Consider the following 16,024-nt stretch of genomic DNA (forward strand, 5'->3'; position numbering starts at 1 on the left):
AGTTTGCCGCCATTCCATGAGCGTGTGCAATTTTAAAGCTGCAGCCATAATTCCTTGTATGGGAAAACAGCAGTGCCTGCGGAAAATTTTTAATTACCCAGCAGCGGAGGAGTGGGAGGGGGCTGAACTTCCGGGGGATGGGTACCTGTCAAAAACAGGTATCCGCTCCCCTCAAAAGGTGCAAAATGTGTCAGCTGAAAGGGGGGGGGGGGGGTGCGCAAACAAACGGAGCGTCTTTTTTTCGGTGGAGCTCTGCTTTAATATCCCTCGTATCTATTTTAATGTTTCATTATAGAGACTTAGAAGATCAAGGTACACTCCTAGGTAACTTTTTTCCCCCAATATCTTTGCAAGAGTAATTGCCAAGCTAGATGACTGCCCGTCGCATGAGTAGCTTGAACCCTACTATAACAGAAAACCATAATTTATCTCTGAGCACACCCTGTGAAGTACAACACAGCCGTGGACAACCTCTTACCTGTCCAAACTGCTTTTTGACCATCTCCACCATGGAATCCAGACGTTTACCCTTAATATGTTTCTGGAAATAACAAGAAAACAATAGATGAAAAGCAACACTTTTATTCGCAATTTAAAAAAAAAAAACCTCCAGCCTTAGCACAGATACCTCCCCTATTGTCTCTACTGGAAGGCCTGTCTTGAGCTCTAAAAACAAAGCCGTTTGTTTTAGCCCCTGAAAACCAAGAGAGGTGCTAATGTGCAAATAAGTGGATCTCCTAAACAAACTAAAGTAATCTGTTGCAAATGGAGTGATTGTGAGGTATAAGCCGTCTGCCGATCCCCACCACTAACAGCCCCCTGCTGTGGAGAAGAGAGTGTTTTGACTGTTGAGAGACATTAACAGGAAGGACTTCACACTAGAATGCTGACCTGAAATTGCATTAAAGATTTTTTTTTTCTTTTGACGGTTCTGTCTCTGCTATGGGACAAATGTACATGCTTTACTTTGTCCCATGTTGCCAAGTGCCTTTCAAGTCTAATTATGAGGCCCCCTCCCCTTGCTATGGCTGATCAGACAACAGCTAGGAATTAGACAGATCTTCATAATGGCAGATTGCCATGGCTCTGGGCATTTTCCACAGACAGGCAACAGCAAAAGGAATGCAGAGGCTGACACCCATCACCCTCTCTGAATTCCTCTTGCCATTGTTTGTCTGTGGACAATGCTTAGAGCCATGGCAATCTGCCATTATGAAGCAGCCATCTCCTTCCTAGCTGTTGTCGGATTTGCTGTGGTGGGAAAGGGGGCAGGTTGGACCTCATAACTAGACTTGGAAAGAACTTAGCAATATGAGACAAAGTGCTACGGGTGCTACATGTACTTTGTCCCATGAACTGTGAAAAAAAATGAATCATGCCTCATTATCGGGCAATCGGCCCCATTGCCATCCCCACCTTTTGAATGGACAATGATAGAAGACGGATTAGTTCCATCTCTCTGCCACTCAGCTTTCTCCTCCTATCAGTTTGCATCTGGTCAGCACATGAATCAATTCTTCCTCACACACCTCTGCTCTGAATTCAGGAGCAGTGCAGCATCATTGCCACACACAGGAAGCTACATCAGGTTTAATAGGCATTTGAGGGACTTGGAGAAAAATGTTTTTGTTTTTGTTTTTTCACAAATGGGAGGCAAAAGTTTTTCCTTAAAACAAAAAAGCCTTTATAGGTTTGGCTTTACATAAAGCAGAAGGCCAGTAAAATGCATAACAAAAGCAAAAACAAAGAAAAAAAAATGAGGGGCAATAACAATGAAAACTAGATGCGGCGGGGGACGAGGAGGACTTTGGGGGCTTAGATAAAGTTGGAGTTTGTGAAACATGGATTGTTCACCATTGCAGTGTATGACTTGGTTGAGGGCTGGAGCACTATAATAAATAATGTAATTCCAATGTATTATTCATACATCTCTTTCAATCTTCCACAGGCACCGTGTATCGTTCTACTCACCGCTCCCTCAGGTACTCTGATGGCTTTCACACATCCATGGGGTTTTCCAAGTGCTTCCTGCACAAATCCCAGCTGGGCTGTCCTCATCTGTGCCGTTACATCAGTAATCTAGGGGTGAATCAAACAGTCAGTAGATTACATTAAAAAGGGAACTCCATTCACTCTCTCCTCTTCTCACACCTACAAAGACATTTTGGAGGATTCAGATAATTAAAAAAAAAAAAATGTCTTGCAAGCATGTTGTGTCAACCACTTGCTGCCTTTATCAAGAAAGTTTTAAACCAACATAAAAGAAAACAAGTCTATCACAGGATATCATGACTCCCACCCACCAACCCCAGTCAAATTCTGTTATTTTACAATCCAATAAGAGCTCACAAGGTGACCAGTACCAGACGTCAGAGTCAGACACTCCGCAAATTAATGGCAATTCTAGAAAAGGATAAAGCCACCTAGATTTAAATCCCATATCCAAGACTATGGAATATTTTTAATTCCACTAGGTCTACTCAAAATCTTTGAACTCTTTCAAAATGTGAAAACAAACCGCTATAAAGAACTCAAGATAAATGGGGCACCTTCATCTCAAAGCGGGTGTCAGGTTTGTCCACACCGTAGCTGCTCATGGCCTCTGCATACGTCATAATGGGGAATGAATCTGGAAGGGGTCCCTTGTCTTCAGGCCAGGAATATCGCAATAATCCCTCCACCAGCCGCCGTATCCCCAACTGGTCTACAAAAGACATTTCTATGTCAACCTATACACAGAAGAACACATTCTAAGGGTTAGGAATGAGAGGAGAACAGTTGCTGAACAAGAAGAGATAATTAAAAGTAGATAGTGCCGCTAAAACTTATATAATTCTTAATTAAAGAAAAAATACATAGAAATTACAGGTGTGAAATATTTCCCTTTGTACCATCGTCAAACTTCAAACTTCTGCAGAACTGGCCATATCTTTTATTCTAAAACAATTCAGGGAAGTAGTTCCCAAACTTTTTTCCACCCACGTACTCCTTGCCAAACCATTTACATCAATTATTCACCCCCCCCCAAATCAGTCAGTACTGTTCCAAAACCACCACAAACATGTCCACAACATGGTCACAAGCTGTATACTTTGAGAACTACAAGAAGACCAGGACGCTTCTGTGGCCCTGATGTTGCTTATAATACATGGAGTCAGGACAGTCACATTCCCCCATCCAACTACATTCCCTTCAATCTCATACTCACCCACACCTCAGTCGTTACCCCTCCCTAAACACCAGTAAGTGACTGGCAGGCTGTGCGTTTCACGCAAGTGACCAGCTATGGTTACCAAGTCACAGGATAGCTATTGCCTTTTTTTTTTCTATCTATTATTAAATTGAGGTGCCATAATAATTATCTCCAATTGGTAGAAGATTGACATATAAACCTTATTTACACATAGTACACATTTTTAGATCTATAAATACCTCGTAATGTTTATATATATTATATATATATATATATATATATATATATATATATATATATATATATATATATATATATATATATATATATATATACACATACATATATATACACACACACACACACACACACACACACATATACACACACACATATACACACATACATATACACACATACATATACACACATACATATACACACATACATATACACACATACATATACACACATACATATACACACATACATATACACACATACATATACACACATACATATACACACATACATATACACACATACTCTACAAAAACAATAAAAAAAAACACACACGAGAGTACCCCTAAAACATAGTGAACTAAGCTGGGAACCATTGACTTCTAGGACTGGTGACTATTGAACTAGAATGGGAAAGGGTGATGTCCTGCTGGTAGGGCAAGCAAGGTAAGCAAAAGAAGAAGGCGAGTTGTGCATTAGTGATTCTAACTCACCAGAGAATAAATTGCTAGTGTAACATGTCAGGGGGTAGGGGTGGCGAGGTCCAAATGGTGGTTACATTTTTGTGTGTGTGTGTGTGTGTGTGTGTGTGTGCGCACAGAATGGGGCTTTCTCTATAGTTTCTTGCAATATGACGTACTGGTGTTGGGCCCTACATGGTCCACATATAGTAACCTTGATGAGCCTTTCTATCAAGCTTCCCTCCGTTGAGGAACCGGGGTTTAAGTTACTAATGCGTTATAAGTTGGCCATGTTTGGCTACTGGTTATATAATGAACACTGTATACAGTATGTACCTTTTGATAAATGCCTGTAAATAATTTCTTTTGGAAAATCAATAAACAATTACTTAAAAAAAAAAAAAAAGTGGCCATCTGAAGAGCTGAGCAGATTACCTGCGTAAATTCAGGCTGTCGGTCTGGTCTGGATCCTTCATCTCTATAACAACGGGCAATCTGGAAGTATCTGCAATGAGACAAAACACGGTTTCCAAAATGCTGGTCAATTACCCCCCCCCCCCCCCCCCATCTGTCTATTATCATGGGAAAAGTAAACAGGTCATGGGAGAAATACAGGGGACACAGTTGCTGATACCATTCTGAAAATGCTAAACATTTGTCTGTTTTAATACTCTCCTCTGGTTTCAATACTTTCGGAGTACACATCCCAGAGCTAGCACACAGATCAGGTGCTCCGACTTTACCGGCTGTATGCTTGTTCCTGGTCATAGACTCAAAAATATGGAAGGTAGATATAGCTAGATAGGTACCATTTTCAATGGCGGTCTACATATTTTTCTAATGACATGTTTCCATTACGTACTTATTGGTAAACAGGTCTGAAATTTATGGTGAAAATGTTATTTGTTTAGGGAACTGCATTTAATTTGACCACAAAGAAGGAAAATAAGTGACCCAATTACATACAGGGGTACATTTTGGGCAATCGAATTCATACACAGAATACACTTGCCATGGTTAGCAGAAAGAATTTAGAATTTATATATATATATATATATATATATATATATATATATATATATATATATATATATATCTATATATATATATATATATATATATATATATATATATATATATATATAATGCACAAATACAGTGTGACATAAAAAAAATTGCAAAACCCATAATTTTATTCTATAGATGGAGATTATATATATATATATATATATATATATATATATATATATATATATATATATATATATATAATCTCCATCTATAGAATAAAATTATGGGTTTTGCAATTTTTTTTATGTCACACTGTATTTGTGCAGTGGTCTTTCGAACGCAATTTGTTTGGAAAAAATACACTTTAATTTCAATGCACACAAACAGAATATAATAAACAAATTTTTGGTATAAAAAAAACAAAAACAAAACTGATGTTATACCAAGTAAATAGATACCAAACATGTCATGCTTTAAAATTGCGCACGTTGGTGGAATGGCGACAAACTAGGTGATGCTTTAAAAGTCTTTACAGGTTACTAGTGAAGAGTTACAGAGGAAGTCGGGTGCTAGTATTGCTCTCACTCTGGCATTGACAGCAATACCTCACATGTGTGGTACGATAGCCGTTTATGTATACGCGAGCACAGGGGGACGGGGGCGCTTACATTTTTTTTGGTTTATTTATTTTTTTAAACTGGCAGCGACAGGGAGCGAGCTGGGGTCTATTAGACCTCAGAGGTCTACTCTACCCTAAAAGCATCTGACCAAGATTGGCGTGTTCAGATGCTGTACCAACCTAAAAATGACACCGTTTACATCTGAGAAACCAGAAGTGACTTCGCTTCCAGGTTCCTATACCACAGAGATCATCGGATACCTTCTGGTCTTCCACGATCTCTGTGGTAAGCCAGCGGGATGGGGGATCCCGGAGAAGACCTGTCCCACTACCTGTAAAAGCAATCCATCAACTAATTAAGAGGCTTTAAAAAAAAACAATACCAGGATGATACCTGTAGCGGCAGGCATTATCCCTGTACAACCCCTTAAAGAATAAGTTCACCTTTTGTAACATGTTACAAATCCACTCGCTTCCTGCTGTAACAGGGAGTGGGGGGATCTTCTTCCCCCGCTCTCTGTCACAATCTGCAAAGAACGTGGCCATGTGGGGCTCCGTCTGTCCACGTCATTAATTTGCATAGTTCCGCAAATTGAAAGACCGAGCAGCCTTTGTAGCTGTCTGCTTGTAGTTCTCAATGAACTACCATGGTGCTGTGGTAGTCCATTAATGCTTCCTGCTGGTGTGTAACTGCTTGGCTGTATGATGTACGAGCCTCCAAGAGCCCTGCATTGCACCCACATGATCTGATGATCTGATGATCGTGGGTGTAATGCTTTCAAGGCTCCCAATAAAAAAAGTAATGAATGCGCATTGTTTTACCAGCAAAAAAGATGTGCATTTATTTAGTTTTTTTAAAAGGCGAGCCTATCCTTTAAAGCCAAATGACGTACATGTATGTGATTTGCAGCAAGTGGTTAAAGAATATTAAGCATATGCTGTTATAAGAAATAAACACTAAACTGTGACTGTAATAATAAACACCCGTGATTGACTTAAACGTGAAGTGAACGCACTGAAAGTGCAAGAGACAGTCTTTAAAAATTATTTAGAACGTGACCAAACAAAGCAAAGTTCATGTGTATAAGGATCCTGCGATCTTCAAATATTTCCAAAAACTTCCACCACACCCGACAGTGACTCCTCCCCCATCAAATGGACACTCACCGGATAGGTATGCCTCACACTCTCGTGTTTTGGCACAAAAAACCTTATCAGATGTAGTTGTTCCCGTCAATAAAGATGTAATCCAAATATGACATCCAATCAGTTCCACATATATGTCAGAGAGAGACAAAAGAAGTGCAAATAGTGTGATACCATCAAAGGTTTAATAGCACACCAAAATAAAACTTCAAACAGTGCACTCACAAACAAAATCTTGTAAAACAGCAGAATATCACATCAAGAAACTCCTTCAAACGTCAAAATGGTGAGAAGCGGTCACGGCGGACCCCCGATCAGCGAGAAAAAGTGAAACCAATTCTCCTACTCACGGTGCCATGGACTTCTGTCAGATGCAGCTGCACATCCACTTAAATAAAAAACTTCAAACGCACTCTGCATCCAAAAACGCAGCACTCACTAGTAAAATTAGACTGTATGGCAATACCCCGACATGTTTCGTTATAAAAACTTATTCATGGGACTAACCACACAGTCATAAATGGTTACCTTATATCTGATGTAGTCAGATCAATCAGCCTATCAGTCCTGGGCGTTTTCCCACTTCCTCCATAACTGTGGGCGGAAGTAAACGATATTCCCAAACTACTGTGGGCTGACAGCATCATCCACCACCACTGGCTGGTGTATAAATCAATCAGCCAGTGCGATAGGCGTGGCGCCAGTCCCCAGATTCCAATAGGTGAGAGAGGATGTTAATCACATCCCCCAACAGCAGCAGCCTGAGCCAATCACGTGCTGCGCAGCGCATCCCGCTCCGCCTACAACGATGGGCGGGCATAGAGCGCTTATGCAGCCAAAGCTAGGAGGAAGTCAGCGCCTCCTCCATTGGCTGGCTGTCTTACCCAGCAGCCACAGCGGTAAGCCGACCTGATAGGTCGAGCAGTTGCTGCTCATGATAGAAGCTATTCCCCGCGGCGAGCCTAACAACACAACAGGGGCAAATCAGCTGTTGTATAGGCAGACGTGGGCGGCGGAAATGAGAGGGAAAAAAAAAAAAAAAAAGGCCGATTTCCGGGTGTCCCCGTGACCACGAATCACATCTACAGCACAATCATTACACTGTGTTTATATTGAATAGCCATACAACAGTTCCTAATTAAGTCATCAGCTGATATATATCAATCATGCGCTGGAGTATATCAACAAATACATATAAAAACATTTGTCACTGGATGAAGGCAATAGTCAGTTAAAATAAATTAATAACATTTTGCATTAGTACATATTAGTATCAAACGCTAATTGCAAATTCATATAAATGATTAAATATATATAATTAAAATATATCTAAAATATGTAAGAAATGCATTAAAAATGAAACTCGATAAAATCAATCTAAAACTGGAACTAAATACAAGTGGTGAATTAGTGATCGCTCAGCTGATCGCAAATGGTCACCGATAACACCACCACTGGAGAAGGGATTAATTAATAGCAAAATATCAGATAAATGAATAAAAGAGTACATATACTGAAAAGATGCCAAAAAGGGTAATACTAAACCCACGGAGGGAAAGGTGTGGGTATGATAAATGTCTAAGAATTATTGATGAAGCAATTCAAGTCTACCTCTATATTCAACCCCCGCGGAAAAAGACATTTTAGCAAGAATATCCAGTGAGTTTCGCGCTGTGAAAGGTCACGGACTCTGTGTGACCCCCTCCAAGATGGGTAAACCACATCTATGCCACAAAATTGAGCAAGCGTGGGGTCCTGGTTATGTACCTTTTTAAAATGCATGGAAACGCTATGTTCCTCAAAGCCTTTTTTAATATTTGCTAGGTGTTCTGATATGCGGATTCTTAGAAGTCTTTTAGTCCTCCCAACATATAATAACCCGCATGGGCACCATAGCAAATATACAACATATGACGAGTTGCATGTACTGAATTCTTTAATGTCAAACATTGTGCCATCGGAGCTGGTAACTTTGTTAATTCCTTTATTGTGTTCTTTCACCGTGCGGCAGCAAATACACCTTCTGCAAGGAAAGAATCCTTTCAGATCTATTTTCAATTGGCGATCAGGTGGATCCAATATTTTGCGGACCACTCTATCGCCAAAATTGGGCGCACGTCTATATATAAAACGTGGCTGCTGAGGAATCACTCCACCCAGATGTCTATCTCTGCTGAGGATGTGCCAGTGTTTCTTATATATGGTTTCAATTTCCTTATATTGGATGTGGAAGCCCGTCAGGAAGCTCCACTGGTGTTCATTTGTGGATGGTTCTTCTATTTTCTTCTTAAAACAATCTTCTCTCGGCTTCTCTGCGATCTCTTGAATCATTGACACCAGGTTGATCTCATCATATCCCTTTTGGGCAAATCTCTTCTTCAGTACATTCGCCTGCTCAAAATAATCTGAGTCATCAGTGCAGTTTCGGCGCACTCGGAGAAATTGCCCTTTAGGGATATTCTTTATCCAAGCAGGGTGGTGTCCACTTCTGATCGATAGATAACTGTTATTTCTCCGAGTGCGCCGAAACTGCACTGATGACTCAGATTATTTTGAGCAGGCGAATGTACTGAAGAAGAGATTTGCCCAAAAGGGATATGATGAGATCAACCTGGTGTCAATGATTCAAGAGATCGCAGAGAAGCCGAGAGAAGATTGTTTTAAGAAGAAAATAGAAGAACCATCCACAAATGAACACCAGTGGAGCTTCCTGACGGGCTTCCACATCCAATATAAGGAAATTGAAACCATATATAAGAAACACTGGCACATCCTCAGCAGAGATAGACATCTGGGTGGAGTGATTCCTCAGCAGCCACGTTTTATATATAGACGTGCGCCCAATTTTGGCGATAGAGTGGTCCGCAAAATATTGGATCCACCTGATCGCCAATTGAAAATAGATCTGAAAGGATTCTTTCCTTGCAGAAGGTGTATTTGCTGCCGCACGGTGAAAGAACACAATAAAGGAATTAACAAAGTTACCAGCTCCGATGGCACAATGTTTGACATTAAAGAATTCAGTACATGCAACTCGTCATATGTTGTATATTTGCTATGGTGCCCATGCGGGTTATTATATGTTGGGAGGACTAAAAGACTTCTAAGAATCCGCATATCAGAACACCTAGCAAATATTAAAAAAGGCTTTGAGGAACATAGCGTTTCCATGCATTTTAAAAAGGTACATAACCAGGACCCCACGCTTGCTCAATTTTGTGGCATAGATGTGGTTTACCCATCTTGGAGGGGGTCACACAGAGTCCGTGACCTTTCACAGCGCGAAACTCACTGGATATTCTTGCTAAAATGTCTTTTTCCGCGGGGGTTGAATATAGAGGTAGACTTGAATTGCTTCATCAATAATTCTTAGACATTTATCATACCCACACCTTTCCCTCCGTGGGTTTAGTATTACCCTTTCTGGCATCTTTTCAGTATATGTACTCTTTTATTCATTTATCTGATATTTTGCTATTAATGAATCCCTTCTCCAGTGGTGGTGTTATCGGTGACCATTTGCGATCAGCTCAGCGATCACTAATTCACCACTTGTATTTAGTTCCAGTTTTAGATTGATTTTATCGAGTTTCATTTTTAATGCATTTCTTACATATTTTAGATATATTTTAATTATATATATTTAATCATTTATATGAATTTGCAATTAGCGTTTGATACTAATATGTACTAATGCAAAATGTTATTAATTTATTTTAACTGACTATTGCCTTCATCCAGTGACAAATGTTTTTATATGTATTTGTTGATATACTCCAGCGCATGATTGATATATATCAGCTGATGACTTAATTAGGAACTGTTGTATGGCTATTCAATATAAACACAGTGTAATGATTGTGCTGTAGATGTGATTCGTGGTCACGGGGACACCCGGAAATCGGCCTTTTTTTTTTTTTTTTTCCTCTCATTTCCGCCGCCCACGTCTGCCTATACAACAGCTGATTTGCCCCTGTTGTGTTGTTAGAAGCCATTCCCCGCGGCGAGCCTATCATGAGCAGCGTCTGCTCGACCTATCAGGTCGGCTTACCGCTGTGGCTGCTGGGTAAGACAGCCAGCCAATGGAGGAGGCGCTGACTTCCTCCTAGCTTTGGCTGCATAAGCGCTCTATGCCCGCCCATCGCTGTGGGCGGAGCGGGATGCGCTGCGCAGCACGTGATTGGCTCAGACTGCTGCTGTTGGGGGATGTGATTAACATCCTCTCTCACCTATTGGAATCTGGGGACTGGCGCCACGCCTATCGCACTGGCTGATTGATTTATACACCAGCCAGTGGTGGTGGATGATGCTGTCAGCCCACAGTAGTTTGGGAATATCGTTTACTTCCGCCCACAGTTATGGAGGAAGTGGGAAAACGCCCAGGACTGATAGGCTGATTGATCTGACTACATCAGATATAAGGTAACCATTTATGACTGTGTGGTTAGTCCCATGAATAAGTTTTTATAACGAAACATGTCGGGGTATTGCCATACAGTCTAATTTTACTAGTGAGTGCTGCGTTTTTGGATGCAGAGTGCGTTTGAAGTTTTTTATTTAAGTGGATGTGCAGCTGCATCTGACAGAAGTCCATGGCACCGTGAGTAGGAGAATTGGTTTCACTTTTTCTCGCTGATCGGGGGTCCGCCGTGACCGCTTCTCACCATTTTGACGTTTGAAGGAGTTTCTTGATGTGATATTCTGCTGTTTTACAAGATTTTGTTTGTGAGTGCACTGTTTGAAGTTTTATTTTGGTGTGCTATTAAACCTTTGATGGTATCACACTATTTGCACTTCTTTTGTCTCTCTCTGACATATATGTGGAACTGATTGGATGTCATATTTGGATTACATCTTTATTGACGGGAACAACTACATCTGATAAGGTTTTTTGTGCCAAAACACGAGAGTGTGAGGCATACCTATCCGGTGAGTGTCCATTTGATGGGGGAGGAGTCACTGAGCACTGTCGGGTGTGGTGGAAGTTTTTGGAAATATTTGAAGATCGCAGGATCCTTATACACATGAACTTTGCTTTGTTTGGTCACGTTCTAAATTATTTTTAAAGACTGTCTCTTGCACTTTCAGTGCGTTCACTTCACGTTTAAGTCAATCACGGGTGTTTATTATTACAGTCACAGTTTAGTGTTTATTTCTTAAACTGGATATATTTTGTTTATTACCACTGTATATCATTACATATGGGTTGTAGTAATGTATTTTATATAGTCAAATATGCACAGTTATTTGATAGCGCTGTTTTAATTTGTTGACACTCCTTAGAGAGTTTCATCATCTTACATTCTTTTTGTTCACTTATTATCTTCTAAACAGCAGCTAGGCATCATCCACTCCTCCATAGGCGCAACGGTGGGCGACTTTTTAGGGCGCATTCCATAGATCACCCATTGTTACTATGCTGTTATAAAACAAGAGTTCCCATAAGGAAAAGAGCTGAACTGAAAATGCTTCCATTGTACCTCAGACTCACCTGTCCAGACCACCAACCATAAGAAGCTGTTTGAACTGCTGGGGGCTCTGGGGCAATGAATAAAACTTGCCACGCTCCTGGGTTGGCACCACAAATTCTTTGGCACCCTGACAATAAAAAAAACAAATTGGTTCTTCTATATAAAAGCAGTAATAAGTAAAACAGAAACAACCAGATAGGCAATTGAGAGGTTTTGTGGGGAGAGGAACGATCAGGCTGTGTATACTGTGCAGAGCCAGACAGAGATCTCCAGGACATTATTATAGGAAGACTGACAGTACGGGCAGATACACTTCACCTGCACATATTTAGACATTCAGCTTCCATAGAGTACAAATTTCACTGTGATGGCGGAGGCGGGATTCGAACCCTGGACTCCATCCACATCTCACATTCTATTCACTTGTCTTATCCGACCAGCCACCACCCAGTCCCTTAACATAACAGACAGATTGTCTACATACCCCAGGCGTCCTTTTAAATAAAGTTGGTGTTTCCACATCCACAAACCCTAAAACAAAAAAACACTCCTTAAAAACTCCTCATACAAAAGAAACCTAAACATTGTGCACAAATATGCCAAAAAGAAGACAGCAGAAATGCAGACATTATAAGGAAGGGTTTGAACAGTACGAGACGTGACAATTTAATTCCTGGAATAGACTGTTAAAAAATATATATATATAAGTTTGCTTAAAGGGGTTATAAAGGTAAATGTTTTTTCATCTTAATGCATCCGACAATACCGCCCCCCCCCCCCTCAAAAGTCCCACGCTCGCCCCTGTCATCCTCCTCGTTTCTGAGCTCGGCTGTTGATTGGCTACACTGGATGGATTGAAAGCAGCGCAGCCATAGGCTCGCGCTGCGGTCAATCAAATCTAATGATGCGGCGCGCCAGGGCCGAGTGATACAGTGAGCGGAAATGGCATTGCATTACATTACATTCAGTGCCGCACAGGGGAGACATGGAGGGTCTTAGAGGTCGCACGTGCCTGTACGTCCTCTTTAGGTGCCCAGCCGTAGGTCGCGGGCGCGCGCCCAAGACCCGGTCCGCCGCTGGAGTCCCACGATCGGTCCCCGGAGCTGAAGAACGAGGAGAGCTGTGTGTAAACTTCCCCGTTCTTCACAGTGGCGCTGTCATTGATCTGTGTTCCCTGATATAGGGAAGCACGATCAATGACGTCACACGTCCAGCCCTGCCCCCTACAGTTAGAAACACATATGAGGTCGCACTTAACCCCTTCAGCGCCCCCTAGTGGTTAACTCCCAAACTGCAATTGTCATTTTCACAGTAAACAATGCATTATTATAGCATTTTTTGCTGTGAAAATGACAATTGTCCCAAAAATGTGTCAAAATTGTCCGCCATAATGTCACGGTCACGAAAAATAAATAAATAAATAAATAAATAAAATTGCTGTTTGTCGCCATTAGTAGTAAAAAAAATAATTATTAATAAAAATGCAATAAAACTATCCCCCATTTTGTAAACACTATAAATTTTGCGCAAACCAATCCATAAACGCTTATTGCGATTTTTTTTTTACCAAAAATAGGTAGAATATGTATCGGCCTAAACTGAGGAAAAAAAAACTTTTTTATATATTTTTGGGGGATATTTATTATAGCAAAAAGGAAAAAATATTGCATTTTTTTTTCAAAATTGTCGCTCTATTTTTGTTTATAGCGCAAAAAATTAAAACCACAGAGGTGATCAAATACCACCAAAAGAAAGCTCTATTTGTGGGGAAAAAAGGACGCCAATTTTGTTTGGAAACCACGTCGCACGACCGCGCAATTTTCAGTTAAATCGACACAGTGCCGAATCACAAAAACTGGCCAGGTTTACTTGCATTTTGGTCAGGGTCTTATATGGTTAAAGAGAACCCGTCACCAAAATATCACCTAATAGGAGAATTTTTGCCACCTAATGTGATAAAAAAAAAAAATTATATATATATTTTTTTTTAATTGTAAAAAATGAAAGTTACACCCAAGCACAATTTATTTTTGAGGCCCCCCCCACATATAAGCAGGTACGAATGTAAACACACACGTCGAGGATATCTACGCATGAAAATGCTGATTGCTATACACATTACATATCACCACGTATATCGGAGTGACAGCAATATTTCTAGCAACAGACCTCTTCTGTAATGCTAAACTGATGACCTATAGGGTGCTTTTAGGTGTTGCCTATGGAAAATATAGGGTACTGAAGTTTGCTGCCATTTTACAGGCACACACAAATTTCAAGGTTTGACATATTTGGTATCTATTTACTCTGTGCAACCTCATATTTTACAAAAAATTGGGTCATTTAACAGGTATTGTGTTTGCGTGCCTAAACTAACTTAAATGTATTTTTTACCTGTGTGTCATTTCCACACGTGTCCTTTCACAAGACTGCCTCCGCAAAGTGGAATCCGCTTGCTCAGCGTGGGATCACTCCACTGAGCAGATAGGTGGATGACAGGTTCATGTCCTCTCCGCTGTGTAGAGCAGACACGGACACAGTCTATGGGGCAATCTGATAGGAACGGACTGTTGGTTTTCATCCAATGCGCCAGATGGAGAGGGAATAGGATCACCATCCGTCTGTTTTTGGTGGACAGGATCGGAATGGAGACTTGAGGGCCCAATCAGGTCCTCCTGAAAAACTGACAGGTGGACCTGATTGGCAGCCTGTGTGAAAGGGGCCTTAAGCTCACAATGGAAATCTTTGTCTAGTATTGTACCCAATTTAACTTCCCAAACTTGATCAGTGGGTGATCCTGTCAGCAACTCTCCAATAGCTACCCTTCGATAAAAAAAAAGGGAGAAAACTGTCAGCAGAACAGCGCCTGCACCTCTTGTATTCTGACCACCGCTGTCTGCATCCGGTGCCAGCAGGCAGATTACAATAGTCTCTGTGGGAGATACGTTCATCTTTAAATGACACCCTTCAATCAACAATGATAAATAAGCTTCAATTCCAGCATCATTTCTCCTGCGCGTTATCTTGCTATTGTTACTGCCAATGACATGACCAACAACAGCAGCTTGTATTAAACGGTAAAAGAGAAGTTCGGGTGGATGCAGCATCGATCCAATGCTGCATCTGTCCCCGTTGGCTCTACGCTGAGAACTGAGCAAACACACACACAGCTGATCACTTAGTACTCTACTCTTAAGCCTTGTACACACGATCGGATTTCCATCAGACAAATCCGTGGAATTTTGTGCGAAGTGCGTTGGCCGTGAACTTGTTCTGCATACAGACAGCATTTTTTTCAACCAACATTCACGAAACGATGTGGTTTTTCTGCTCTTAACGCGACCCTTTGGGCATCTTCTGCTAATGTTGTCTTATGGTTAGCATTGGTTCTGAGCATGCGTGTTTGTACTTTGGATTGTGTACACACGATCGGATAATCCAACGGAGCACATTTGTTGTCGGACAATTTGAGAGCATGCACAGCCAACATTTGTTATCGGAAATTCCGACAACAATTGTCCGATGGAGCATACAGGCGTTCGGATTATCCGACAAAACACGTCCATCGGACAGTTGTTGTCGGAATATCCAATCGTGTGTACGGGCCTTAATAGTACTATTCTGTGAGCAGAGAGCCGGGGAATGTCAGTCTGCTCTGGCTCTCAGCCACTCGCTGAGAGGCTGAGCCAGGTGCTGGTCCAGGGTTCCAGTTGGATCCTGACCTGGACCGGCTCTGGGACATCAGCCGACAGTGGGCTTTAACCCGCTGTTGGCTGAAAACAGGTGACAGAAGTGCAGAACTAACTACACTCCTGTGATCCATAGGAGAAGTACTGTATAGCCAAAATAACTTTGGCTATACTTCTCCCTTAATTTGCAAAAC

At 41.1% G+C, this 16,024-nt stretch overlaps 1 protein-coding gene and 1 non-coding gene across 2 annotated transcripts in view; both read right to left on the bottom strand.

Annotated features, from left to right (window-relative positions):
• Positions 1-16,024, bottom strand: part of DARS2 (aspartyl-tRNA synthetase 2, mitochondrial) — a 55,311-nt gene that overhangs the window by 11,069 nt on the left and 28,218 nt on the right. The window contains exons 8-13 of the mRNA XM_040360404.1: positions 12,626-12,672; positions 12,162-12,268; positions 4,330-4,399; positions 2,550-2,729; positions 1,972-2,079; positions 479-541 (exon numbers count right to left, since the gene is read on the bottom strand). Of these exons, the coding sequence (XP_040216338.1) occupies positions 479-541; positions 1,972-2,079; positions 2,550-2,729; positions 4,330-4,399; positions 12,162-12,268; positions 12,626-12,672 (575 nt within the window). The remainder of the gene's footprint in view (positions 1-478; positions 542-1,971; positions 2,080-2,549; positions 2,730-4,329; positions 4,400-12,161; positions 12,269-12,625; positions 12,673-16,024) is intronic.
• LOC120946425 lies at positions 12,354-12,489 on the bottom strand. Its single transcript, XR_005750747.1, has one exon.

Source organism: Rana temporaria, chromosome 7 (assembly GCF_905171775.1).
Source record: "Rana temporaria chromosome 7, aRanTem1.1, whole genome shotgun sequence".
Lineage (NCBI taxonomy): Eukaryota > Metazoa > Chordata > Amphibia > Anura > Ranidae > Rana > Rana temporaria.